General features: G+C 52.7%; 3 protein-coding genes across 5 annotated transcripts; 1 reads left to right on the top strand and 2 right to left on the bottom strand.

The window, feature by feature from the left end:
- Positions 1-606: 606 nt before the first annotated feature.
- Positions 607-9,180, bottom strand: Tmem145 (transmembrane protein 145). Of its 3 annotated transcripts, none has more exons than XM_048368925.1 (15): positions 9,064-9,180; positions 8,309-8,383; positions 8,095-8,172; positions 7,926-8,012; positions 7,753-7,812; positions 7,534-7,618; positions 6,602-6,673; positions 6,401-6,469; positions 5,936-6,016; positions 5,765-5,843; positions 5,516-5,609; positions 4,414-4,586; positions 3,471-3,591; positions 1,956-2,162; positions 607-776 (listed from the first exon to the last, which is right to left on the bottom strand). In XM_048368925.1, exons 1-15 carry the CDS (start codon positions 9,178-9,180, stop codon positions 696-698), a joined length of 1,479 nt encoding a protein of 492 aa, XP_048224882.1. In that variant the 3' UTR covers positions 607-695. The 3 variants fall into 3 exon arrangements, with proteins under 3 accessions (XP_048224882.1, XP_048224881.1, XP_048224880.1); XM_048368924.1 differs by lacking the exon at positions 607-776 and adding an exon at positions 1,018-1,275 and having other exon boundaries at positions 7,711-7,812; XM_048368923.1 differs by lacking the exon at positions 607-776 and having other exon boundaries at positions 1,563-2,162; positions 7,711-7,812.
- Positions 9,181-11,604: 2,424 nt separating this feature from the next.
- Prr19 (proline rich 19) lies at positions 11,605-12,782 on the bottom strand. The gene is made up of 2 exons (XM_048330226.1): positions 12,161-12,782; positions 11,605-12,074 (listed from the first exon to the last, which is right to left on the bottom strand). The coding sequence occupies exons 1-2, from the start codon at positions 12,780-12,782 to the stop codon at positions 11,605-11,607; spliced, it is 1,092 nt and encodes a 363-aa protein (XP_048186183.1).
- An 8,431-nt stretch (positions 12,783-21,213) lies between these two features.
- Pafah1b3 (platelet activating factor acetylhydrolase 1b catalytic subunit 3) lies at positions 21,214-24,508 on the top strand. The gene is made up of 6 exons (XM_048369195.1): positions 21,214-21,303; positions 21,399-21,762; positions 21,938-22,027; positions 22,837-22,953; positions 23,045-23,167; positions 24,184-24,508. The coding sequence occupies exons 2-6, from the start codon at positions 21,685-21,687 to the stop codon at positions 24,469-24,471; spliced, it is 696 nt and encodes a 231-aa protein (XP_048225152.1). The 5' UTR covers positions 21,214-21,303; positions 21,399-21,684; the 3' UTR covers positions 24,472-24,508.
- Positions 24,509-25,733: the final 1,225 nt, after the last annotated feature.

Genomic DNA, 25,733 nt, shown 5'->3' with positions numbered 1-25,733 from the left:
TGTGTGTGTGCCACGCATGCGCAATGCCAAGACGCTGATCTAAACTCGGGTCCTTTTTATTTGCCACTAGAAATCACCCCTATCTCTAACTGGTAAAGGGAGGTAAAAATAAAGGAGCGGTGCCACGGAGGGTTCTGCTGGGTGATTCTGTTAAGACCTCCAGATTCTGGGTCTGCAAAAAAGTCAAGTTATAAACTGGGATCCCGGCTCACACCTGTCATCCTCGCTACTCAGGAGACTGAGAATCGCGGTTCGAAGCCAGCCTGGGGCAGGAAAGTCCGTAAGGTTCTTATCTCCAATGAACCAGAAATGCCGGAAGCGAATCTGTGGCTCCAGTGGTGGAGCGCGCCAGCCGTGAGTGAAAAAGTGCTTGAAGACAGCACTCTGATCCTGAGTTCGAGACACCGGACAGGAACACACACACACACACACGTGTGCACACGCACACACGGGCGAAAGAAGCCAAAGTGTAGATAAAAACCTCAACGACTCCCCTTTATTTGGCAAGAGAGACTGAGAGCCCCCTTCCCCAGGCTGCACTCGGGGCGGAGGTCACAGATCCCGTGGAGTTTCGGAGTCGAGACCAGCTTCGCACTATCCGTCCCGAGGAGCGGGTGGCTCGGGGTCGCGCAGTCCTGGAGAATCGCGGGCAGGGGTCCTGGCGGTCATCACCGGCGTTCCGGAGTCCAGCGGGGTCAGAGGTCTCGGAGGGGGTCAGGGGGTCGGAGATCGCGGAACAGCGGGAGCCCAGAATCCGGCGCCATTCGGGGCAGGGGCTGAGGGAGGGGACGGGGAGAGCGGCTCCCGCGGGACCGTTTGGCACAGAGGACGGCGGGGCGGGGGCGCCGCGCACCCCACCTGGGCGGGCGCGGGGCGGGGCGGGGCGGGAGGGCCCTGGGCGGGCGGTCCCTGGGGCGGGGACAGAGCTGGGGAGGCGGGGAAGGGGTCCGGAGCCCAGCCGGGGCCCGGTGCGCGGCCCTCAGGGCAGGGGCGGCGGGGAGGGCGGAGCAGGGGCGCTCAGACCGGGGGTGCGGGACCCCCGGCTGTGTGCATGCTGAAGTATTCCGTGAAGCCGCCGCTCTGCGGCGCCGCCATCTGGGGAACCAGCGGCTGGTAGGGGGGCGTCGGGCCATCCCAGCCCGAGTCAGCCGCCTTGGGGAACCGAGCGGGCAGGGACGGGGAGGCTGCGCCCGGCTCGGCCATGGTCACCACCACGCGACCCCTCGGGGCCACCGCCGCCGCCGCTACCGCCGTCTCCTCCACCTGCTTCCCGGCCTGGGAGGGGGGTCAGGGTCAGAGGCCGTCCAGGACCCTCGGGGGGAGGGGCAGATGCGGCCCGGAAGGCCCGTCCCCCTCCCCCTCACAAACCCCACCCCCCAGGGTGGACTAACTGATTAATCCGGGGAGTGGGTGGTGCCTAGTGTGGACGCACCTGCCAATCAGGGGAGTGGGTGGCGCCCCGAGTGGACGCACCTGCCAATCAGGGGAGTGGGTGGTGCCCAGAGTGGACGCACCTGCCAATCAGGGGAGTGGGTGGTGCCCAGAGTGGACGCCCCCATCAATCAATCAGGAAAGGAGCGGGTGGCGGGGCGCCTGGGCAGCGGAGCCAGGTACTCCAGGGGTGGCGTTAGGGTGCGCGGGGCAAACTCGGGCGGCGGCGGGGGACCCGGGGTGGAGCCGCGGAAGGCTGGCGGCGGGGGCACGGCGCGCGGCGTCGGCGGGGGCGTGCGCAGAAGTGCCAGGACCCAGCCGGGCAGGGTGGGCGCGGGCGCCGGGGGGCGGTCGCGGCGCGGGGTGGGGACGCGGGGGTTGCGGAAGGCCGGGGGTGGGCTCAGACGCCCGGGCGCGGGGAGGGAGGGCGGCGGCGGCGGCGGCGGTGGCGGGGCCGGGACTGGGGTCAGGTACTCCAGGGGCGGCGCCAGCAGCTCCTCGGGCGCCGGGGCCGCGGGGCTTACGGAGGAGGCGGGCGGAGGGATGGAGAAGAGCTCCGTGAAGTTGGGCACCGAGTCGCTGATGAACGTCACGTTCCCGTAGACGTGCTGCGGGAAGGCCTTGTCCGACGGCTGGCTTCCTCCGGGTCCGGGGATCCCGGCAGAGGCGATCTGCGACGTGCGCACGTGGTACGGGAAGTTCTTGTTGGCCGCCGATGGGCGAGTCATGATCTGAGGCCAGGGGCAGGGGCAAGTTGCAAAAGCATGGTCTAGGGTCCGAGCTGCCTTCCCCCCCACCCCAAAGACTCTCATCCTCCGGACCCCACTTCCCTGCTGCCGTTCAGACAAGATCTTTCCGCTCAATACCCTTTAATGACAGTCCCGTGGCTCAGATGTAATTTAAAAAAAAAAAAAAAGCCACTGGTGGCACACGCCTGTGATCCTGGCTACTCAGGAGGCTGAGATCCGAGAATCTAGGTTCCCAGCCAACCCAGGCTGACTACCAAAGAGCCAGAAGTAGAGCTGTGGCTCAAGTGGTAGAGTGCCAGCCTTGAGCAAAGGAGCTCAGAGACAGTGCCCAGGCCCTGAGTTCAAGCCCCAGGACTGGCATGAGAGAGAGAGGGGCAGAATGAAAAACTGAAAGTTTAGTTTCTCTCGATAGCACTACCATGCCCACATTCAAATAGTCACTGCCCTATGGGAAAGCACAGATGATAGAACGTTTTCATAAACACAGCAAGTTCAATTGAACATCAGTCAGTTAATAGATTATAATGTTAGTTCCATGAAGTCAGGAACTTGGCTGTTCTGGTCCCTGGTAAATCCCTAGTACCTTCTAGAACAAAGCCTGGCACATTCTAGCCTTCAATCAATGGCTGAATGGGGGAGATATGCACCACCACCCCAACCCCAGCATAGCCAGCTTCCCAGTTGTGCTGAATGAAAGAACAGGAGCTGAAGGCAGTGAGCCTTGGATACCAGAAGGGGAGCTGTTCTGAGCTAGGGTGGGCACTTTCAGGAAGGAAGCTGGCTGAAGATAGAATAATAGCAAGGGCACTGCGTGTGGCACCTCTTGGCTCCATCACAAAGTATGAGACCTGGGGCATGCTGCTACAACAACCTGAGCTTCACTGACCAAAAAGGATTGCAATGCCTATCTGAAAAAAATAAGAGGGTAGGAATGAAAACTGCTGGTGCAGAGCCTGGTGTATGGTGGGGTCTCAGAAGTTCTCTTTCTGTCCCTTTCCAACTTCCTGCAGATGGACTGGCCAGAGAAGGTGAGTGAGTCTGCACCTATGTCAGGCTGTGAGGTACAGGATGGAAGACCTAGCCCCTTTGGGGGGAGAAAGCCAGGTACATTCCCTGTGTGGGCATAGTGTGGAATCTGGGGACAGAGTCCTGGCAGCCTAGAACCTCCTCAGTGGTGAAAGAGCTGCTGGGTCAAGAGCTCCTGAGCAGATGTTCAGGGCAATGAAGGAAGGGGGCATCATGCATCCTCCACACTTCCATTCCCACCCCCGCCTGGATGTCCATCCTTACCAGAAACACACCGTGGGCATACAAGTGGATTCCCAGCTGGATGCCATTAACAATCTTCTCCCGGGCCCACTTGGGGATCCCAAAATTGGCAATCAGAGCCATGACAGGAACTGCAAAGAACCTGCAGAAGAGATATTGGGTGGACTGGGACTACGCAATCTCCTGGGCCCCCCCCCCACCTCCCCTGCCCTGCACACACAGGCTGCAGGCAGGTCCCAACCTGGTGGGCAGTCAGTGTGACCTGTGGAAGGCAGAGTTTGGAAGGAAACAGGAATATCATAGGCCTGGGAAATTCAAGGGGGCAAGGACTAAACATCTGGAAGGTAATCAACAAATGATCTGTGAAAAGTTGGGCACCAGTGGCTCATGCTGGTAATCCTAGCTACTCAGGAGGCTGGGATCTGAGGACTGAAGCCGGAAGCCAGCACAGGCAGGGAAGACCATTGAGACTCATCTCCAATTAACCACCAAAACAGCCGGAAGTGGAGCTGTGGCTCCAGCAGTAGAACACTAGTTTGCTGGGGGGGAGGGGGCGCTCAGACCCTGAGTTCAAGCCCCAAGACTGGCACAAACATAAATAAATGATCTGTGACTGAATTAACAAGTGACAATAGCAATGATTTATTATAGGCCAGTCTTCTTTCTAAGCATTTTATACATATAAATTCAGCCTGTGGCTCACACCTGTAGTCCTAAGTACTCAGGAGCCTGAGATATATGAGGATGGACTTTTAAAGCCAGTATATAGCTATAGGTCAAATAGCAGAGCACCAGTCCTGAGCAAAAAAAGCTAAGGAATAACTTCCAGGCTGTGAGTTCAAGCCCCAGTACCAGCATACACACACACACACACACACACACACACACACACACACGCCCATATTTGATACTGAGGGTTTGAGTTTGGGGGCAGAAATGGGTTGGGGGCCCAACCATGTCTCACCAGAGGGTGTAGGCAGCGAAGAAGGGCACATAAAAGGGCTGTTTCTCTGGGAAATGGCGTAGTGAGACCAGCACAGCATAGCAGAACCACACATACGCTGCCACCTGTAGCCCGATGAGTCCATAGCCGGCTGGAGACTCATACGTGTACAGTACCTGGCCTGGATCGAAGAACTGGATCCACAGGAGAGGGTTCATCATAGCCCTGGCCTCCTGCCCCAACCCCAGCCCTGGGTACCCAGGGAGGAGAGGAACTGGGTCAGGACAGAAGCATCAAGCAGGGTTCAGAGTTGGAAGTAGAGACACACAGAGGTAGAGAGAAGGAGGAACAGACTGGAAGAGCCTGCGCCTGCTGTGTGCCCAGTGTGGGGGGCTGAACCCCTGCTGTATGTGAGCTTTTCCATTACCATCAATTCAATGAGAGAGGCCTTTCTGTCACCCTGTTCCACAACGGGGTTAACTGAGGCTAAGAAAGCAACCATTTGGCCAAAGGTGTTATATAGCTTCAGAGGAGGCACTAGCGGCTCACACCTGGAATCCTAGCTACTCAGAAGGCTGAAGATCTGAGGATCATGGTTCGAAGCCAGCTGGGGCAGTAAAAGCCCTGGGAGACTCTTATTTCCAATAGACTACTCAAAAAGAACAAAACAAAACACAAATGGCTCACGTGGTAGAGCACTAGCCTTGAGCACAAAGGATCAGGGACAGCGCCCAGGCCCCGAGTTCAAGCCCAAGGACCCACACCCAAAAAGCTTCAGAGGAGGGGCCCTGGGGGCAGGGGTAAGATCCTCTGGGTTTTTCGAAGGAGGAAACAGGTCCCAAGAGGGGAAGGGGTGTCATCACCCTAGAACAGCCAGCTAGGAAGCAGAACCACATGTAACTCCTGAACTCTTGGACATGGAGCTTAAGTGTGACAAACAGTGAGAGACAGGAGGAGGAGGAAAGCTACTCAGAGATGGCTAGGAGAGGAGAAATCGCTGAGAGACAGATGGGAAGCCGGAAACTCAAGCAGAGTGGGTGAGAGTAAGTGAGGGAAATGCTGGTGGGGAGGGCAGTAGGCAGGGCCGGGAGGGGTGGGGTGGGCAGGGGCTGTGGGGACTCACTTCCGCCTCGTAGATGAGCAGCACCACATGGGTGAGGGTGTATAGGGTCATGTACACAGACAGCTTCACGGAGCCTGAGTGGCTGATGCGGCCCCTGGCGGCAGGCCATGAGGGGAGACAGCAGGGTGGGGGCTGTCAGGGAGGAGGGAGAAACCACGCACACACCCCCAACACATCCTCACAGCCCCTTCCCCCTGCCCTGATCTCTAGCCCAGCCACCCCATGAGCACCACCCCCCTGCCCGGGCACCGTGTCACCGTGAATCCCTTTCCCAGAAGGATGAGCATGAGCAGGAAGATGAGGAAGCTGGAGGAGAAGAGTAGCTTGGCTGCGAAGAGAGGAGGCGATGGCTCAGAAAGGACACCAGACCTGAGCCGAGGGCTCTGCCCGCCCTCTCCTGGGAGCCCACTCCATTCTCACCCAAGATCTTCACACTCTCGTTGCCAATGCCATCGGTGGCATACTGACCCCAGTAGATGCAGAAAAACAGGAGGCTAAGGACTGGAGGGGGAGAAGGGGGGCAGAAAGGAAAGGACAGAAACCAGCTTTGCAACATTGCCTGCCTCTAGCACTAGGATGCAGATGAGCTGAACCCTCTATCACCCCCATCAGGCTCCAGACCATCTATTCCCACAGACTTGAAAGACTGGAGCCTTCATTATCAGCCCCTTCCTTTCTCAGACCCAGGGGTCCAGATCCCAGCCTCCTCCCTCAGCCCCAAGGGCCCAGACCTCAGCCTCCTCCCTCAGACCCAGGCACCCAGACCCCAGCCTCCTCCCTCAGATGCAAAGCTCTAATCCCCAATCCTCCTCCTTCAGACTCAGTGGTCCAGGCCCCAGCTGCACTTCCCTCAGAACTCAAGATCTAGGTTACTTCAAAGCTCACCCTCCACTCCTGCTGCAGCCATGAACATTTTATAGGTAGTATGAAGCAACTGTCGGCCTTTCAGCAAATCTAGGAAGGAAAAGGTTATTCAAATCCAGAAAAGGGCTGTTCACAAGCAGATGGGAGCGTAGCCCATTTTCCCCACCCTGCTTCCCCATATCTCTTACCCACCCCACTCCTTACCACATGTACCCAACTCACATCCAAAATAACAGGAAAGGAAGAAGATGAGGATGAAGATGAGAAGGAAGGTTACATCTGTCTCCAGGATCCCTAGGATTTGGTGAAAGGAGGAAAGGGGGTACTTTGAATCCTTTGGTCCCTGTGCAGGCACCTGCTGTGTGCTCCCACTTAGATTCTGGTTTCTGCCGGTTATTGAGGGCTCATGCCTGTCACCCTAGCTGGTTAGGAGGCAGAGATCTGAGGATTGAGGCTCAAAGCAAGCCTGGCAAGAAAGTTCATGAGACTCTTATCACCAACCACCAAAAATGCTAGAAGTAGTGCTGTGGGTCAAGTGGTAGAGCAGTAGCCTTGAGCAAAAAAGCTCAGGGACAGTGCCCAGGCCCTGAATTCAAGCCCAGGACTAGCTCATGTGCACATATGCGCATGTGCGCGCATGCGCACACATGCGTGCGCGCGCACACACACACACACAGAGGCTGAGATCTAAAAATCTTGGTACAAAGATAGCCCCAGTAGGAAAGTCCATAAGACTCTTATTTCTAATAACCACCAAAAAACCAGAAGTGGAGCTGTGGTTTAAGTGGTAGAGTGTTATCCTTGAGTGGAAAAAAAGCTCAGAGAGCACCTAGGCCCTGTGTTCAAGCCCCAGGACCTGCATCAAAGAAAGAATTAAGAAAGGAGAGGAAAGGAAAGAAAGAGCTGTATGCTGGTGGCTCATGCCTGTAAGCCTAGCTACTTAGGAGGCTGGGATCTGAGGATTGCAGTTCAAAGCCAGCCTAGGCAGGAAAGTCCTTGAGACTCTTATCTCCAACAAACTACCAGAAAACCAGAACTGGAGTAGAACACTAGCCTTGAGCAAAAATAAGCTCAGAGACAGGGCCCAGGCACTGAGTTCAAGCCCCATGAGTGACAAAAAAAGGAAAGAAGAAAAAAGAGAGAGATGGGCTCACCAAATTCATCTGCCGAGAAGTGCCTGGTCCAGAAGGACTTTCCGTTAGTGAGGACCATCTCATACTCCAGCTGCAGCCCATCTCCCTGTGGGCAGTGGGAAGGATGTAGGAGGAGCCTGGGCAGGTAGGGAGTCAGCAGATGGCAAAGAGGCCCCGGTGGCGGCCCTGGCTGCTTACCCCACACTTGCTGAGCGCGATGTACCACCACCTTTCACGTACGGAGCGGAAGCTGCGGCCGCTGGAGCAGCTCAGGTAGCGGGTTCCCTCCTCTGACACCACCTGGGGAGGTGCCAGGAGGCTGAAGTGTGTCCTCAATGCCCCCAGAGCCCTAGAACTTTCTCCACCTGCCCACTCCACCTCACTCCACCCCACCCCATCCCCAGCCTCCATACTTGACAGCCTGACCAGGCATACTGGGTGGTGAGGTTGATGACCTGGTTATTCTCAGGTCTGATCACAGACTCCTTGGCAATGCAGTCCTGGGGAAGGCAGGGCCAGGGTCAGTCTCTGGCCAACCACCATCTTCCACCCCTCCCCTTCCCCCTTCCTTATGTCCCTCACCTTGTCCTTTGCCTTGTACACAGCTGGCCACTGGGATGGGTCATCAAAATAGAGGAGGATGTTCTGACAGCACTTGGCCTGCAGACCCAGAAGTGTGTGTGGGAGGGGGGATGGGGACACAAGGATTTGGGGAGCCCTTGCCTTGGGGTGGAATAAGCTAAGGGAGTTTACATCCTCAACTTGGCCAGTATGGAGGGTTTGGGGAGAGACTCACCTCGGGGTAGCGGAAGCGAAAGTCCAACCGGCCATAATCCGAGAGGAAACAAAATCTTGTCAGGAACACCCAGTCCTGGCAAAGGTACCCCAGTCAGACCCTCTTCTGAGTCCTAGAACTTTCCTCAACTCTGTAGACCACCTCCCGCCCCCCCAACTTCCCCCCCCCCGACCTCAGGTACCCCCGGCTCTCCAAATACCACAAGGAGTCCAATACCAAAATACCACAAATCACCGCCAAAATTGTTTCCAGACCCCTTCGCCATTGGCGCAGGCTTCCTGCCACCCCGGATTCCCCCTCACAAGCCCTTCCCCCTCACTCCCCAAGTTTTTTTTTTTTCCTTCCATTTTCCAGGCACCTTAAGAAAGACATGGGAAGGGCAGGTGCACATCCCGGCCCCCTTCCGTCCCGGCCCCCTTCCCATCCGCATCCCCACGCGCACACCCCGGCTCTCCACGCGCACCCGGGCCCCGCAGTGGCACACGCGGTGCTGGGGTGGCTGGCGCCGCGAGGCGCCGCGGGATAAGGGGTGCTGTCCCTTTCAGCACCACGGCCTCGCGGCCCGCCCCCTCCCCGCCCAGCCCAGCGCCCGGAGTCTCCCCGAATCCGGCCTCTACCCCGCGAGCCCGCAGCCTCGGCCGCGACCCTCCCCACGCGCACACACGCCCCGCACCCGGGTCCTCCCGGGGGCCGGGCGGCGCCCCCATCGCCTGTCCCCGGCCCGGCGTGGGCTCCGGGGACCCCGGCGGCCTCACCTCCTTGGAGCTGAGGTTGCCCCGCACGTACTTGGCCCGGGCGCGGGGCGGCAGCGGCAGCAGCAGGAGCAGCAGCGGCGGCAGCAGGCGGCGCAGCGCGGGCGCACGCGGCTCCATTCCGCCCGCTCCGGCTCCCGCTCGGCTCCGGCTCCGGCTCCTGCTCCGGCCCCACGACCGCGGCGAGCGCGAGCGCGCGGCCGGCCAGCGCGCGCCCCCGATTAAAGGGGCCGATGGGCGTCTCGGCCCCGCCCCCGCCCCCCACCTGGCCCAGCCTGACCCCTCCCCTCTCCCAGGAAGGGGGAAGTCGAGCGAGCACCCGGCTTGCGATCCTCCACCACCGCTCAGGTCCCGTCCTCTGGGAGTCTCCTGGTTACCTCTGGCTCCCCATATCCTAACTTGAACTCTAGGTCTGCTTCTTCCCCCCGCCCCCCCCCCCAAAAAAGTGTGGACTTCCTCCAGTCCCTTGGGGTGGCCCATGACCCCAGATCTGAGGCTCTGTCCTGACCTTCCCCAGTTTAGTCCCCAAGTCACTCTTTGAATAACCCTACTCATCCTTGGAGGACACCCCCAGCTTTGAGTCCAGGATTCCACGCATCCTGGGATGGGTGCAGAAAGACACAGAGGGCAAGCTACTTGTTCTGGGTCACACAGTGGAGAAGTAGCAGCGTTCTTCAGCCACAGTCCCCATCCCTGTCTTTCTGCCCCTATCCTGTCCCTCCTTATCAGGGCGTGAAACCTGGTCACCGTGAGACAGGAGGTGTGGGATTGACTGATTTGCTAGCAGCACTCAGAGCCTCTTGTTCTCCCTGGGTCCTAGGCCTCTCCACTCTCTCTCAGCTTTTTTGTTTGTTTGTTTGTGCCTGTCCTCAGGCAGGGAATGGGTACTGTCCTTAAGGGTTATTGTTGTTGGTTTGTACAGGGTCTAGGGGCGTCTCTGAGCTCTTTTGCTCAAGGCTAGGGCTCTACTACAGTGCCACTTCCAGTTTTGTGGTGGTTAATTGGAGATAAGAGCCTCACAGACTTTCCCGTCCCTGCTAACCTCCAGATCTCAGCCTCCTGAGTAGCTGGGATTACAGGTGTGAGCCACCCCATGTCATCCTTGTTCTCTTACTGTTCTCGCTCACAGCTGGTGTCATGATTCCAGCCTGAAATACTGATTTTTAACAGTAAGCAATTGGTTCAAACATTTTATATCATAAATGAAAGAGAAAAGCTTGTGGGTCTACTTCAGCCCGGAGCCTACCACTCCCACTGTGATCCTGCACATGCTCTGTTCCCTGAGCTCATCAGACCAGAAGCCCTTTAAGTCAGGCCCAGATGTGACTCACTCTAGGTCTCAGCAACATAGCCTAGGGATATGGGCCAAATGAAAGTGGTGCCACGGAGCCTATTTGCCCTCCACCAGGCCTTGGTGCATGCTGTTCCCCTTGCCCTAAATGTGCTTTCCTGCCTCCTAGCAAACTGAAAAACACAAGGTTTTTCCCAACTTCTCCACAGTATCATCAACTCTATCTTGGGTTCCCTACTCCCTGCACCTCTCTCTTCCAGGTGCTGCCCCTGGAGCTTGGACAGTATGTAGTCACTACAGGACTGAGTCTCACAAGGATAGAGACCCAGCCTCCCTCAGCCTGTGACCCATCATCCCCCTAGATCAGAGTTGGATATGCAGTTAGCCACAGTGGGTATATGTACCAGATTAACTGAAACCCAAGTTTTTCCATCCAGTATCTTTCCCTCCATCATGGCCTGAAAACTCAGAGCTAAGGAAAGCTGCTCTCTTGGGTCAGCAACTCATTGCAAATCAAGAGAACCATGACGACTGGACCTCAAGTGATAAGAGATCTTGCCCATTCAGTGAAAAGCTATGATTTCAAAACCCATCACTGCTTTATTTTTTTTTTTAATTTGGGAGCTGGGCACCGGTGGCTCACACTTGTTATTCTAGCTACTCAGGAGGCTGAAGTCTGAGAATTGTGATTCGAAGCCAGCCCAGGCAGTAAAGTCTCCATGAGGCTCTTACCTCCAGTAAACTACTCAACAAATCTGGAAGTGGCTCAAGTGGTAGAGTGTTAGCCTTGAGCACAAAGAGGCGCAGGGGCAATGCTCAAGCTCTGAGTTGAAGCCCCAGGACTAGGGGAAAAAAAAAGCCCCACACTGGTGGCTCATGCCTGTAATCCTAGCTACTCAGGAGGCTGAGAGCTGAGGATCATGGTTCAAAGCCAGCCCAGGCAGGAAAGTCCACAAAACTCTTATCTCCAGAAAACCAGAAATGGCGCTGTGGCTCAAGTGGTAGGGTGCTAGCTTTGAGCTGAAGAGCTCAGGGACAGTGCCTAGGCCCAGAGTTCAAGCCCCATGACCAAGAAAAAAATTGAGGAGTTGGAAGCATGGCTCAGGTAGTAGAGCACCAGCCAATGAGTGAAAGTGTCAGATAACAAGTTCAAGTTCTGATCTCAAACCAAAAAGAACAAAAGGAAAAAAAAACTGAAGAAGTTACTTTTATTGAGGTGACTAGGAGTGTGGGATACCTACCCCTCAGTCCCCTCAGTACAATCTCATGGGTGGAAAGGACCAGGCTTCTGGACTGTTCTGGGATACCACCCAGGAGAGGCTGGGAAGTGGGGCAGGGGGGCTGGGGCTCCAGTCCAGAGCAGATGATTGAGGAAACAAGGGTGATAGTTGAGGTAGGGGTTGAGGTGGTCCAATATCCCAGGAACGGGGAGGGGGTGGTGTAGCAACCAACCAGATGCTCTTCAGCAAGTCAAAGGCTGTTGGGTGGCCCCAAGTTGCCCCAGAGGGTGAAGGCAATGAGGGTAAGGAGGGTGGCCAGGGACCTGTAGGTGGTGCCAGGTTCACCCTGTTTGCTGTGGGAGTACTAGGAGCATGAGGCATAGTAAAGGTGAGCTCCCTTTTGCCCTGGTGTTTCCTCTGCCTCTCTGCCCTGGGGGCCTGCTCCAAGTTGTTGATCCAGGAAGGTGTTGTCCTTCTTCTTTCAGGATCCCCAGATTTGGTTCCTGCCACAGAGGACAGAAGCATGAGAAACAGCTGGACTAGAGCAGAGAAGGGAAAGGGAAGGGGAGGAGACAGGAGATGAGTTCACCTGACAGAGGGGTCTGGCAGCCTCGAAGCAGCAGGGCAAGGTCAGGCACACAGCCATGGCGAGCCTGTAAGGTTCCCACGATAGCATCCCTAGCCTCCTGCATCAGGTTCCTCTTGGGGAAGGCCTGCGGCAGAATCAGCTGACACTGCAGCTCCCTCAGCAGTTCCCTCAAGTCAGGGAGTTTAGGGGAAATAGGTGAGCTTGTGCCCAAATCTCCAGGCACCTGGCTCTCCTTGTCTTTTGATTGCAAGGCTGATTCTTGGATGTTTGGACCTGGACTGGGGGAGGGCTTGGTAGGGGGCAGGGGGCTGCCTGCTTCCAGGGTACCAGTATTTAGCAGCCTGGCCACATCTAGAGATTTCACCTCGTGACTGAAAAGACCTCGGTGCTCTCGGCTCAGCCTGCCTTGGGTTATAACTACAAATTTGGAAGCAGTGGTGGTCACAGGATTCTGGAGGGCCTTTGGTAGATCTCGACTGGACAGGGGAGGATCCTGACGGGTCAATGACCTCTGGCTGCCCACCAGGGCCTTGTTCCGCTCCCGCCTGGTTTTTCGACGGCGGATACGGCCAGGTTTCTCAGATTGCTTGGAAGGCTGAGGGGCTGGTCCTCGGGGGTCCATGGTGTCCTGAAAGATAAAGATAAGAGTACCTATCAGGTGTGGATAAGCCAGGGTGGGTAGCAAAGTGATAAGATGGTTGGGATGAGGTGAGAGTATTATTTAGACACAAGAGGGGGAAAAAGGAAGTGAGTGGACAGCAACTGACAAAGGCCTGGGCGAGGGAGGACTCCTGGAGGAGGTGGAGATACTGATGACTTATAGGAAGAGATGTCAGGGAATGGGGAGAAGATAATCAATCAGGAAAATAGTTTAAAAAAAAATAGATCCTAAGATTGGAGGGATCTGGGACAAAAGGATAGGATTTGGGACAGAGGAGAACTCCAAAGGTGAAGGAGGTGCAGGATGATGCAGAAAAGAGGACAGCAATGATGGTCCAGAAAAGTAAGAGAGGGAGAGCTTGATGCGGGGGTTGGGGGGAGGGAATGTCCTCTCGGGGAGGACAGAAAAGGTGACGAGAGTTATCAGGCGGTGTAGGACTGGTCCTGAGGTAAGGCCCTAAAGCAGGAGGCAGGTGGGGGGCAGTTGCCCTAGAGCAGGGGCCCGAATGCTGGGGGTACGGTGGGCCACAGTTGGTGGGGGCAGGGAGGAAAGGCGCTTCGCCGTCGTTTGTCCTAACGAACCCCACCCTACTCACTCCACGGAGCCCGTGAGAACAGTGGCTTCTTTTCTGTGAAGACACCTGTTGCCTGGAAGCTCTGCGCACTCCCCTGGACCTTAACCTCGTGTCTGGGCCTCAAGACGCGTCGCACGTCTTCACGCCGTCGCACTTAGGAACGCAAGCACGTATGCATCTATGCCCGTGTGCGCGCGCACTCACGCCAAGCACGTGCCCCTGGCAGAGGCCTTTTAGCTTGAGGCTCCCCGAGGGTCGGTTACAAGCCCCGCCCCTCCCAGTGTTATTTGACACCTCCCACTCGCCGATTGGCTGTTCTCTCTGGGCCAACCCCTTCTTGAATGCTGATTGGCTTAGGCACACCAATTGGTGGACTGTCTGCCGGTCAAGTCGGCAGGTGCGCGAGGAAAAGTTCCATGATTCCCCGGAGAGTCAGAACTACCCGGACTACCTTAGGTTCAGACACACCCAAACTGGCAGGCTGGAGTCCGTTGTGCGTTTGTAACTATTCAGCGGCTCGGGGTTCTTGTTTGTTTGGTACTTACTGGGGCTTGATCTCTTGCTTTTTTCCCTCTCGAGGCTGGCGCTCTACCCCTTGAGCCCACACCTCTACTTCCAGAGCCTCAGTTTCCTTATTCGTAAAATGGAATGATTCAAGTTAGATACCAATAACTTGAAACAGTGCCTGATGAATGAATGAGTGAGCTGAGGCTTTTTTTTTTTTAATTGTTGGTGATAGATTACGGAGTGGAAGATATGCTTTTCACTACACTTTACTTGAGGAACTCTCCCTCACCTCCCCATTTGATCTGCTTACACTGGTCCCTTTCAAACTTGAGTTTTTGGTCTTTGAAGACATGTTGGCCTGGAAGTTGTGGTCCTCTTGCCTAAGCTGCTGGAGTGTTGGGCTTACACGCATGTGCCACCACACCAAGCCTGCTCAAAATTTTCTTATTTTTCTTTTCTTTTTTGGTATGGGGGATCAAACCCAGGATGTTGCACTTGTTAGGCAAGTGCTTTGCTACTGAGCTGCATTTCAGCTCTCAAACTTTACTTTTTTTTTTTTGCCAGTACTGGGATTTGAACTCAGGGCCTGAGCACTGTCCCTGGCTTCTTTGCTCAAGTCTAGCACTCTTCCACTTGAGCCAAGCACCACTTCTGGCCTTTTTCTGTATATGTGGTGCTGAGGAATTAAACCCAGGGCTTCATGTACCCAAGGCAAGCACTCTTGCCAGTAGGCCATATTCCTAGCCCCTCAAACTTTACTCCCCCCACCCCCCATCCTGAGGCTTGAACTCAGGGTCTGGGCACTGTTCCTAAGCCTCTTTGTGCTCAACACCAGCACTCTACCCCTTGAGCCACAATGCCACTTCTGGATTTTTATCAGTAGTTTATTAGAGATAAGAATCTTATGGGCTTTCCTGCCCCAGCTGGCTGGGAATTGTGATCCTTAGATCTCAGCCTCCTGAATAGCTAGGATTATAGGTGTGGGCCACCAGAGCCAGCTTCAAACTTTTCTTTTATTAGCATATATTAGTTGTACAAGAGGTGTTGCACTATGATATTTCCATATAAGCATATGATGTGTCCCCATCAAACTCATCCTTCCCATCTCTCTTCTTTATCTTTCTTTTAAAAATTCCACAAATTTTGTGGGCTGGGGATATGGCCTAGTGGCAAGAGTGCTTGTCTCCCATACATGAAGCCCTGGGTTCAATTCCCCAGCACCACATATACAGAAAATGGCCAGAAGTGGCACTGTGACTCAAGTGGCAGAGTACTAGCCTTGAGCAAAAAGAAGACAGTGCTCAGGACTAGAAAAAACAAAAAGAAAAGAAAAAAGTTCCACAAATTTCATTGTTTATTTTCATATGTGCATATAAAATTGTTCAACCATATTCACCGTCATTCTCTCTGTCTACTGGTCCTCATACTGGTACCCATCCCCTAAAACCACTCAGATCGTAAAAGTAAAGTTATGACAAGGTATCTGCCTGCCCTAACAAATACCACTAGAACAATGTGACTTTTTTGTGGGGGGGGGGTGGTACTGGGATATGAACTCAGGGTTTTACATTTGCTAGGCTGGCACTCTAGTGCTGAGTCATATTTCCAACCATTATTATTATTCTTTTGCCAGTACTAAGGCTTGAACTCAGGGTCTGGGCTCTGTCCCTGAGCTTCTTTTTTCTCAAGGCTAGTGCTCTACCACTTGAGCCACAGCACCACTTCTGGCTTTTTCTGTTATGACCAGTACTAAGGAATCAAACCCATACATACTAGACAAGCACTCTACTGCTAAGCCACATTCCCAGCCCCCCAACCCCTTAGTTTTTTTTTGTGTAATTTATTAATTAAACTAAAATTTTTGACAAGGTGTTGTGCAAAAAGGGTGCAGTTACATAGTAGGGCAGTGTGTACATTTCTTGTGATCTCTTACACCCTGTTTTTCTTTCCCTTCCCTAGGTCAGGTAGACATATATACAATACACAATGTACCAAGAACTTATACAGTAGCCACGTGGCCACGCCCAAGAAAGTTCACCTAGGGCTTTAAATGTAATGTCTACAATAGACAGTATGTCGACAATAGTCTTATATGAACGTACGTACATAGCTTTTGAGCTATTGTATTCCACTGAGAGGTCAATTTTTGACCTTTATATGTTAAGTAGTTGTTTGGTTTTAGTTACATAATGTTGGGTCGCTGACCCAATCCTGTGGGAAATACCATTTGACAAGCAGTTTTTGGTTTCACAGACCTGGTCTCTACTGTCTCCCCGTCACCCCATCTTAACAGTCATATATCAGGGAGATCATGCCCCTTTGTTTTCTGTGTTCTAGGCTTGTCTCGCTCAACATTATTTGTTCAAGTTCTGACCATTTCCCTGTGAATAACAATATTTCGCCATTCCTAATCGCTATGTAGTATTCCATTGTGTATAGGTACCATATTTTTGGATCTATTCATCTGTGGAGGGGCATCTGGGTTGTTTCCATATTTTGGCTATTGTGAATTGTGCAGCAATAAACATGGAAGTGCAAATGTCTTTTTGATATCTTGGGGCCTGCTGTTCTGGGTAGATGCCTAGGAGTGGAATGGCTGGGTCATAGGGTAGGTCTATATTGAACTTTTTGAGAAACCTCCATACTTTTTTTTTTTTTTGCCAGTCCTGGAGCTTGGACTCAGGGCCTGAGCACTGTCCCTGGCTTCTTTTTGCTCAAGGCTAACACTCTGCCACTTGAGCCACAGCGCCACTTCTGGCCATTTTCTATATATGTGGTGCTGGGGAATTGAACCCAGGGCCTCATGTATACGAGACAAGCACTCTTGCCACTAGGCCATATCACCAGCCCTAAATGAACTTTTTTGTGTGTGTGTGCCAGTCTCTGGGCTTGGACTCAGGGCAGGGCCTGAGCACTGTCCCTGGCTTCTTTTTGCTCAAGGTTAGCACTCTGCCACTTGAGTCACAGCACCACTTCTGGCCGTTTTCTGTATATGTGGTGCTGGGGAATTAAACCCAGGGCCTCATGTATACGGGGCAAGCACTCTTGCCACTAGGCCATATCCCCAGCCCTGAGAAACCTCCATACTGATCTCCAAAGTGGTTGTACTAATTTGCACTCCCACCAACAATGGAGAAGGGTTCCTCTTTCCCCGCACCCCCTCCAGCATTTGTTGTTGCCTGAGTTCAGAGTATAGGCCATTCTAACTGGAGTGAGGTGGTATCTCAGGGTTGTTTTTATTTGCATTTCCTTTACTACCAGGGATGTTGAACATTTCCTCATATGTTTCTTTGCCATTTTTATCTCTTCTCTTGTGAAGTCTCTTTTGAGCTCCTTTGCCCATTTCCTAATTGGTTTACTGGGCTTGGAGGGGCTTAGTTTTTTGAGTTCTCTGTAGATGACAGATATTAGGCCTTTGTTTGTTGCTGTGCTGGTAAAGATACTTTCCCATATGGTTGCTGTCTTTCTATTTTGGTGGCTATGTCCTTAGCAGTGCAGGAACTTTTTAATTTGTAGTAGGCCCATTTGTCGAGTCTCTCCCCTATTTGTTGTGCCCCTGGGACTATATTCAGGAAGTTCCTTCCTGTGCCTATAAGTTCTAGCGTCTTTTTTTTTTTTTTTTTTTGGCCAGTCCTGGGGCTTGGACTCAGGGCCTGAGCACTGTCCCTGGCTTCTTTTTGCTCAAGGCTAGCACTCTGCCACGTGAGCCACAGTACCACTTCTGGCCGTTTTCTGTATATGTGATGCTGGGGAATCGAACCCAGGGCCTCATGTATACAAGGCAAGCACTCTTGCCACTAGGCCATATCCCCAGCCCAAGTTCTAGCATCTTTCCTACTCTGTCCTTCAGCATTTCAAGGATTCAGGTTTGATATTGAGGTCTTTGATCCATTTTGAGTTGATCTTGATGCGTGGTGATAGGCTTGCATCTACTTTGAGTTTTCTGCATATGGCTGTCCAGTTCTCCCAGCACCAGTAGTTGAAGAGGCTATGTTTATTCCATTGTATGTCTTTAACTCCTTTGTCGAATACCAGCTGACTGTAAGAGTGTGGTTTTATTTCTGGATCTTCAATTCTGATCCATTGGTCTTCTGGTCTGTTTTTATACCAATACCAGGCTGTTTTTGTCATGATGGCCCTATAGTAGAGCTTGAAGTCTGGTATTGTGATACCTCCTGCACTGCTTTTTTTGCCTAGAATAGCTTTGGCTCTTCTAGGTCTTTTGCTGTTCCATATGAATTTATGGATTGCTTTCTCTATTTCAGTGAAGAATGTAACTGGGATTTTGATAGGGATTGCATTGAATTTGTATGACAATTTGGGCAATATGGCCATTTTCACTATATTGATTCTGCCTACCCATGAGCATGGGAGGTCTTTCCATCTCCTTCTGTCTTCTTTGATTTCCCTTATTAGATTTTTATAGTTCTCATTAAATAGGTCAGTCATGACTTTGGTTAGGTTGATCCCTAGGTACTTTATTCTTTTTTTGGCTACTGTAAATGGAATTGTTTCCATAATTTCCTTTTCTGTTTGTACATTGCTGGTGTACAGAAAAGCTGCTGACTTTTGTGGATTGATTTTGTATCCTGCTACTTTGCCAAAATGGTTTATTAGGTGTAGGAGTTTGGGGACTGAGTTTTTTGGGTCCTTCAGATATAAGATCATGTCATCTGCGAATAGGGATAGTTTGATTTCTTCCTTGCCAATGTGGATCCCTTTGATGTCCTCCTCTTGCCTTATTGCTATGGCTAGGGATTCCAGCACTATGTTGAAAAGAAGTGGGGAGAGTGGGCATTCTTGTCTTGTTCCTGAGTTTAGGGAGAATGATTTAAGTTTCTCTCCATTTAATATGATGTTAGCAAGGGGTTGGGAATATGGCCTAGTGGCAAGAGTGCTTGCCTCATATACATGGAGCCCTGGGTTCGATTCCCCAGCACCACATATATACAAAATGGCCAGAAGTGGCGCTGTGGCTCAAGTGGCAGAGCACTAGCCTTGAGCAAAAAGAAGCCAGGGACAGTGCTCAGGCCCTGAGTCCAAGCCCAGAGACTGGCACAAAAAAAAAAAAAAGTTCATTTAGGGCTGGGGATATGGCCTAATGGCAAGAGTGCTTGTCTCATATACATGAGGCCCTGGGTTCAATTCCCCAGCACCACATATATAGAAAATGGCCAGAAGTGGCGCTGTGGCTCAAGTGGCAGAGTGCTAGCCTTGAGCAAAAAGAAGCCAGGGACAGTGCTCAGGCCCTGAGTCCAAGCCCCAGGACTGGCCAAAAAAAAAAAAAAAAAAAAATGATGTTAGCAGTTGGTCTGCTGTATATGGCTTTTATTGTTTTGAGGAATGTTCCATCTATTTCTATTCTCTCCAGAGCTTTTAATAAGTATGGATGTTGTATTTTGTCAACGGTTTTTTGGGCATCGACTGAGATAACAATGTGATTCTTGATTTTAGTTCTGTTTATGTCCAACCCTTAGTTTTGTTGGTTGCTTCTAGAATAGGGTCTTCCTTCCTGCACATGCCTCAGGTACAATCTGCTCACTTTAGGTTCCACTTCTTACTAGGATAACTAATAAATGTGTGCCACTTCACACGGCTTCTGTCCACTGAGCTAGAAATCTCAAGGACTTTTCTGCCTAAGCTGGCCTGAGACCACAATTCTTCCAATCGCAGCTTCTCATGTACCTGTCGTCCCAGCTATGAGTTGAGAGGAGTCTCCCAAGTGTGATTACCCACACCCCTTGTGTCAGCCGCCCAACTAGCTAGGATTTACAGGTGTGAACTACCACCACTAGGTCTGTGTGTCTTTTCTTTCTACTTGCCCAATCTCCATTATCTTTCAAATTATAAGTTAGAAGCTACTTCTAGAAAAATCTCTAGTCCTCAGAGAATTTCTCCTCACCCAGAGGTCCCCTGTACCTTCCTCAATCACAACTTTGATCTCTCAGACTTCTGTATCTGGATCCGTCTTCCAACACATGAGTAAGACTAGGATCTGACCCATTCATGTAATATTAATTAAGCAAGTACTGTACTTGTTGAGCAGACACTATGTGCCAGGCTTGGGTCCGGGGAAGTGGACTGATACAGGACGTAACACAATAAATAAGACATAATCTTTATGACTCAGTATGTCTATCCAGAAGGAATAGAGACTACATGAAAATTACCAGGATGTTTAGGAGAGATTGGGAGTCCCATTTGGTCCCAGAGAAAAGGGTGATCAGAGAAGCTGTTGAGGTTAATTTGGAGCAGGAAGCTGGAAAGACATAACCTTACATGACCGTGGCTATGGCTGTGTATTTGAGAGTCCAGACACACCCAGCCTAAGTTATCAGCAGGCCTCTGTGTTGGGAGAGGAACACAGGCCACAGATCTGCAAGATGATCTGGGGGAAGGGTGCCAGGCTGGGCATGGGCCCTTGCAGACATCTCAGATTTCCTTTCTTCTTCTGTGCCTTCTATGTTCCATTTAGATCCTCTGGTGTCTTTTTGTTGTTGATGTTGTTGTTTGTTTTGAGGTTTGAACTCTGGGCCTGGGTGCTGTCCCCAAGCTCTTCAGCTCAAGGCCAGTGCTTTACCAGTTAGTCACTTCCAGTTTTCTGGTGGTAATTGGAGATAAGAGTCTCAGCGACTTTCCTGCTCAGGCTGGCTTTGAACCTGAAGCCTAAGATCTCAGCCTCCTGAGTAGCTAGAATTACAGGTGTGAGCCACCAGTACCCGGCTCCTCGGGTACTCAGCTCCCGTGGTGTCTTGAATGCAAAGATGTGTTTGGATATTATACCATTGAGCAGGGTGCTGGTGGCTCAGGAGGCTGAGATGGAGGCCAGCTGGGGCAGAAAAGTCTGTGAGACTCTTATTTCCAATTAACCAGCAAAAAGCCCGAGACGCAGCTTTGACTCTAGTGGTAGAATGTCGGCCTTGAGCAAAAAAGTTCAGGCACAGTGCCCAAGCCTAGAGTTCAACTCCCACACCCACAAAATTAATCATTAATAAATGAATTAATAGTAGGTGCTCTGAGTTGGGAAAGCCCACGGTCTGATAAGATTCCCTTTAGTCCTGGCCCTGCCGTAGAACTCAGTCTTCACGTCCCATGGTTTTGCCATCTTCCATTTCTGTCCCGTTCCCCCCCCCCCCCCACGCTGGTAGAAAATAGAAGCGTCCTCTCCTAGCCAGGTGCCGAGCAGCCACCACCATCACCTCCTCCCCGCGATCCCAGAATGAGCTCGTCCACTAGCTCTTCCACGTGAATGGGGCACACCCCTCCACGCACACAGTAGGTGGTCCCTTCCGCGGTGTTCTCGCGCCCGACAGCAGTTTTGTTTGTTTGCTTGCTTGCTTGCCTGCTTTTCCCAAACGAAGGGCGTTAAGATTGTTCCCTACCTACTTTCGGGTGTTTCAGGTACATCGCCCCTCCCTCCCCATGACGCCCGTGATGGTTTCTCCCGTCTCCCCTCCTGCTCTGGTGTTCAATGGTCTCTCCCGCCCCTCCCCCAGGGCCCGAATGCGCTAGTGAGGGGCCGGACGAGTCCACTGTGCGGCCGCCGCGGGGAGGAGGAGAGCGTGCGTTCCCGCGTTCCCGCGTTCCCCTCCGGCCTGAGAGAAGATCTCCTCCCGGAGAGAGGAGGGAGCGGCCGGCGGAGTCCCGGCCTCCGGCCTCGGCGGGCGTGCTCGCGTCCCCGTCGTCCATTGTTGCTGGGCGGGTTAGGAGTGGGCGTGGCGGAGTCACCTCCTCCCGAGAGCTCGCCGGGGCCCACCCCACTCGCTCGTCCGGAACCCCAACATGAGCGGAGAGGAGAATCCGGCCAGCAAGCCCACGCCGGTGCAGGACGTCCAGGGCGACGGGCGCTGGATGTCCCTGGTGAGCGAGCCATCCCGGGGATCGATCGCCGGACCCCGGGGATCCAGTGCTGGGGGACGGCGGGGAGGGGAGAGCGCTGAGGACACTGGGGGTGTCACGGCCCCCCCCCCAGCAGGGCGGGGCCTGGGGCTGTGCATGCCCTTGACATCCCCCACCCCCCCGTGCCCTCCCGCAGCACCATCGGTTCGTGGCCGACAGCAAAGACAAGGAACCCGAAGTCGTCTTCATCGGGGACTCCTTGGTCCAGCTAATGCATCAGTGCGAGGTGAGGCCCGTCCCTCCTCCCTTGCTCCTCCTAGGCCTGGTTTCCTCATGGACACATCTGGCCCAGAACCCAGGCCAGGCAGGGTAAGAGGTATGACAAGTACCAAGTGGCATACACTTGGTATGAAGAAGGTATGAAGAATCTGCTCTGTGTGTGTGTGTGTTTGTGTGTGTGTGTGTGTGTGTGTGTTTGTTGTGTGCCATTACTGAACTCAGGGCCTGGCTGCTGTTACTAAGATTTTTTTTTTCCCCCCTCAAGGCTAGTACTCTACTATATGAGCCACAGCTTCACTTCTTGCCTTTTTTGGAACTTAATTGGAGATGAGAGTCTCACGGACTTTCTCCTTCCCCCCCCCCCCCACCAACCCCGGCTTTGAGCCTCAATCCTTGATCCTCATATCTCAGCCTCCTGAGTAGTTAGGATGACAGGCCTGAGCCACCAGCTATTTTAAGTGTGCCATCAGCTGAGAAAGTGTGCTCTGAGCTTGTAAGGTTGGGTTTGTGTGTACCAAGTCATAAAATGAGGTTTTCTTGCAAGATTGCCTAAGGGGAGGCTCTTTGTTTGCTTAAAGTAGAGGCTTCAAGGCTTCCTGGAGGCTTTGGTTGAACTTTAATGGTTATCCAGGAAGGGGTGGAGGATGTGGGTCAAGCACGTCTTTCCACCAAGTAGGTGAAGTTTGTTGCAGGTGAGATTCAACCAGACTGCTTTCATAAAGCAAAGTTCTTTTGTAGTGGTATTTGGTTAACAACTGGACAGAGGGTAGTTAGTGCTGAGGATACACCTGTGTCCACACCATTCCATCTCCACAGATATGGCGAGAACTCTTCTCTCCTCTGCACGCACTTAACTTTGGCATCGGTGGAGACAGCACACAGCACGTTCTGTGGCGACTGGAGAATGGGGAACTGGAACACATTCGGCCTAAGGTGAGCACAGGAGGTTTTTTGTGTTTGTTTTTTTGGGGGGTCCTAAAGCACCCTTAACCACTAATGTTGCTTTGTGCTCCTCTTTCCACAGATCGTGGTGGTCTGGGTGGGCACCAACAACCATGGGCACACAGCAGAGCAAGTGACTGGGGGCATCAAGGCCATTGTGCAACTGGTGAACCAGCGGCAGCCTCAGGCGCGGGTCGTGGTGCTGGTGAGAGGCTGGGAGGGATGGTGAAAGCTTACATGCAGCCCTTAGCTGATAGAGTTCTAGGCCCACCTGATCAAAATAAGTGAGATGCTATCCCAAAAACAGACAAAAACAGGGCTAGGAATACGGCCTAGTGTAAAGTGCTCGCCTTGTATACATGAAGCCCTGGGTTTGATTCCTCAGTACCATATATATAGAAAAAGCCATGAAAGGGCATTGTGGCTCAAGTGGTAGAGCGCTAGCCTTGAGCAAAAAGAAGCCAGGAACGGTGCTCAGGCCCTGAGTTCAAGCCCCAGGATTGGCAAAAACAAAAAGTAGATGAAAACACAAAGGACTGGTATGTGCCTCACAAACTCTGCCCTTCATTTCAGCCCCTAGTACTGAAGGGAAGGAAGGAATGAACAGATGAACAAACTCAGGGCTTACCATTTGAGCCACACTTCTACTTCCTACCTTTTGCGGTGTAGTAGGTGATAGTAGTCTCACAGGTTGTTTTGGTTTTTTTTTTTTTTTTGTCAATCCTGGGACTTGAACTCAGGGCCTAGGCACTGTCCCTGTGCTTCTTTTACTCAAGGCTAGCACTCTACCACTTGAGCCACAGCACCACTTTTGGCTTTTTTATGTGGTGCTGAGGAATCAAACCCAAAGCTTCATGCATGCTAGGCAAGCACTCTACTGCTAAGCCACATTTCTAGCCCCCCCTAGACTTTTCTGCCCATGCTGATTTCAAACCTCAGTCCTCAGATCTCACTCTCCTGAGTATCTAGGACTATAGGCAGGAGCCACTAGCACCTGGTAGATGTCACCATTTTTTCTGAATGATACTTGGGAAGAGGTTGACATCCATAAGGTTCTTGCTGAGTGGGAGCTGGTATGTTAGCAGGAGCTATCTCATCCTCCCCATTGGCCTATCCCCAGAACAGGCAGCTGGGAAGGTCATGATGGGAAGTGGGCAGTTTGACAGAAAATTGTAGAGCCAGATGCTGATAGGATATCTTAAGACTGATGTTCTTCCTCAGGGCCTGCTTCCAAGGGGCCAGCACCCCAACCCACTTCGAGAGAAAAACCGCCAGGTGAATGAGCTGGTTCGAGCCGCACTGGCTGGCCACCCGCGGGCCCATTTTCTGGATGCTGACCCTGGCTTTGTACACTCTGATGGCACCATAAGCCACCATGACATGTATGATTACCTGCATCTCAGTCGCCTGGGCTACACACCTGTCTGCCGGGCCCTGCACTCCCTGCTTCTGCGCCTGTTGGCCCAAGATCAGGGCCAAGGTGTCCCTCTGCCTGAGCCCACTCCATAGGCTCCCCCCTCCCCACATTAAAACTTGGCCTTCCTTAGTCTGTTTGCTGCTTCCTGTGTATGACCTACGTATCTACACTTGCTTTTTTCTGGGGCTTAAATTCAGAGCCTGGGCACTGTCCCTGAGCTTCTTTAAAGCTCAAGGCTAGCGCTCTACCACTTGAGCTACAGCACTACTTCTGCCTTTTTTGTTTATTGGACATAAAAGAGTCTTACAGACTCTCCTGCCTAGACTGGCTTTGATCCTCAGATCTCAGCCTTCTGAGTAGCTAGGATTACAGGCATGAGCCATCTAGCCAAACATCTGGCTTTTTCAGTAGTTCATTGGAGTCTCATGCACTTTTCTACCAGGGCTAATTTTGAACCTGATCCTCAGATCTCAGCCTCCTAAGTAGCTAAGATTATGGACATGATATACCAGCACCCAGCCATACTTTTTTTTTGTGCCAGTCCTGGGGCTTGGACTCCAGACCTGGGCGCTGTCCCTAAGCTTTTCTGCTCAAGGCTAGTACTCTACCCCTTTGAGCCACAGCTCTACTTCCAGTTTTGTTTTTTGTGGTTAATTATAGTCTTAGGGATTATCCTCCCAGGCTGGCTTGAAACCACGATCCTTAGATCTCAGCCTCCTGAGCCACAAGAGCCCAGCTCATACCTGAATTTCTGCCAGAGGCAAGTGTCACTCATCTGCTTTTTGCAACGAGATGAATTTCTGCTGTCATGTTGTATGCTTATAGCAGCTGCTACTCAGTGAACACACTGGATAGGACCAATTTGCCAGCTTACCTTGTGAGGGTCCAGGTCAAGCAGGAATTGTGACTATCCCCACAGTCAAAGCCACCCCAGCAGACCCTGATCTATCATGCCCTACATGACTTCCTGGTGCTCCAGCCCTTTGCTCAGATGCTACTTCCAGACCCTACTCAGTCAGCAGTGATTGTGCACCCAGGGTGCAGGTTCAAGTCCTGTGTAGTTTATGCTGGCTACGCAGTTAAATAGTGACATCCCCAGATGCTGTACTGGCCAAGGCCACACGGGGGCAGCTGGTGTCACTAAAGATGGCCCAGTGCTCTGGGAGGACCAGTTTCAAGGCTGCTTCTGAGTGTGTTTCTGGAGCAAAACCCGATTCCAGGACCAGTAAGAGTGGACAGCTTCCATCACAGACCTCTCCAGCCTTCCCCATGCTCACAGACCAGAAAGCTGAGAAGGGCAGAGTAGGCATCAGGATGTTCAGACTACAGACAAGCTCCCACCAGTCTAGGGTCC

This window comes from Perognathus longimembris, chromosome 20, assembly GCF_023159225.1.
Source record: "Perognathus longimembris pacificus isolate PPM17 chromosome 20, ASM2315922v1, whole genome shotgun sequence".
Classification (NCBI taxonomy): domain Eukaryota; kingdom Metazoa; phylum Chordata; class Mammalia; order Rodentia; family Heteromyidae; genus Perognathus; species Perognathus longimembris.
This window is presented reverse-complemented; position numbering and strand designations above follow the sequence as displayed.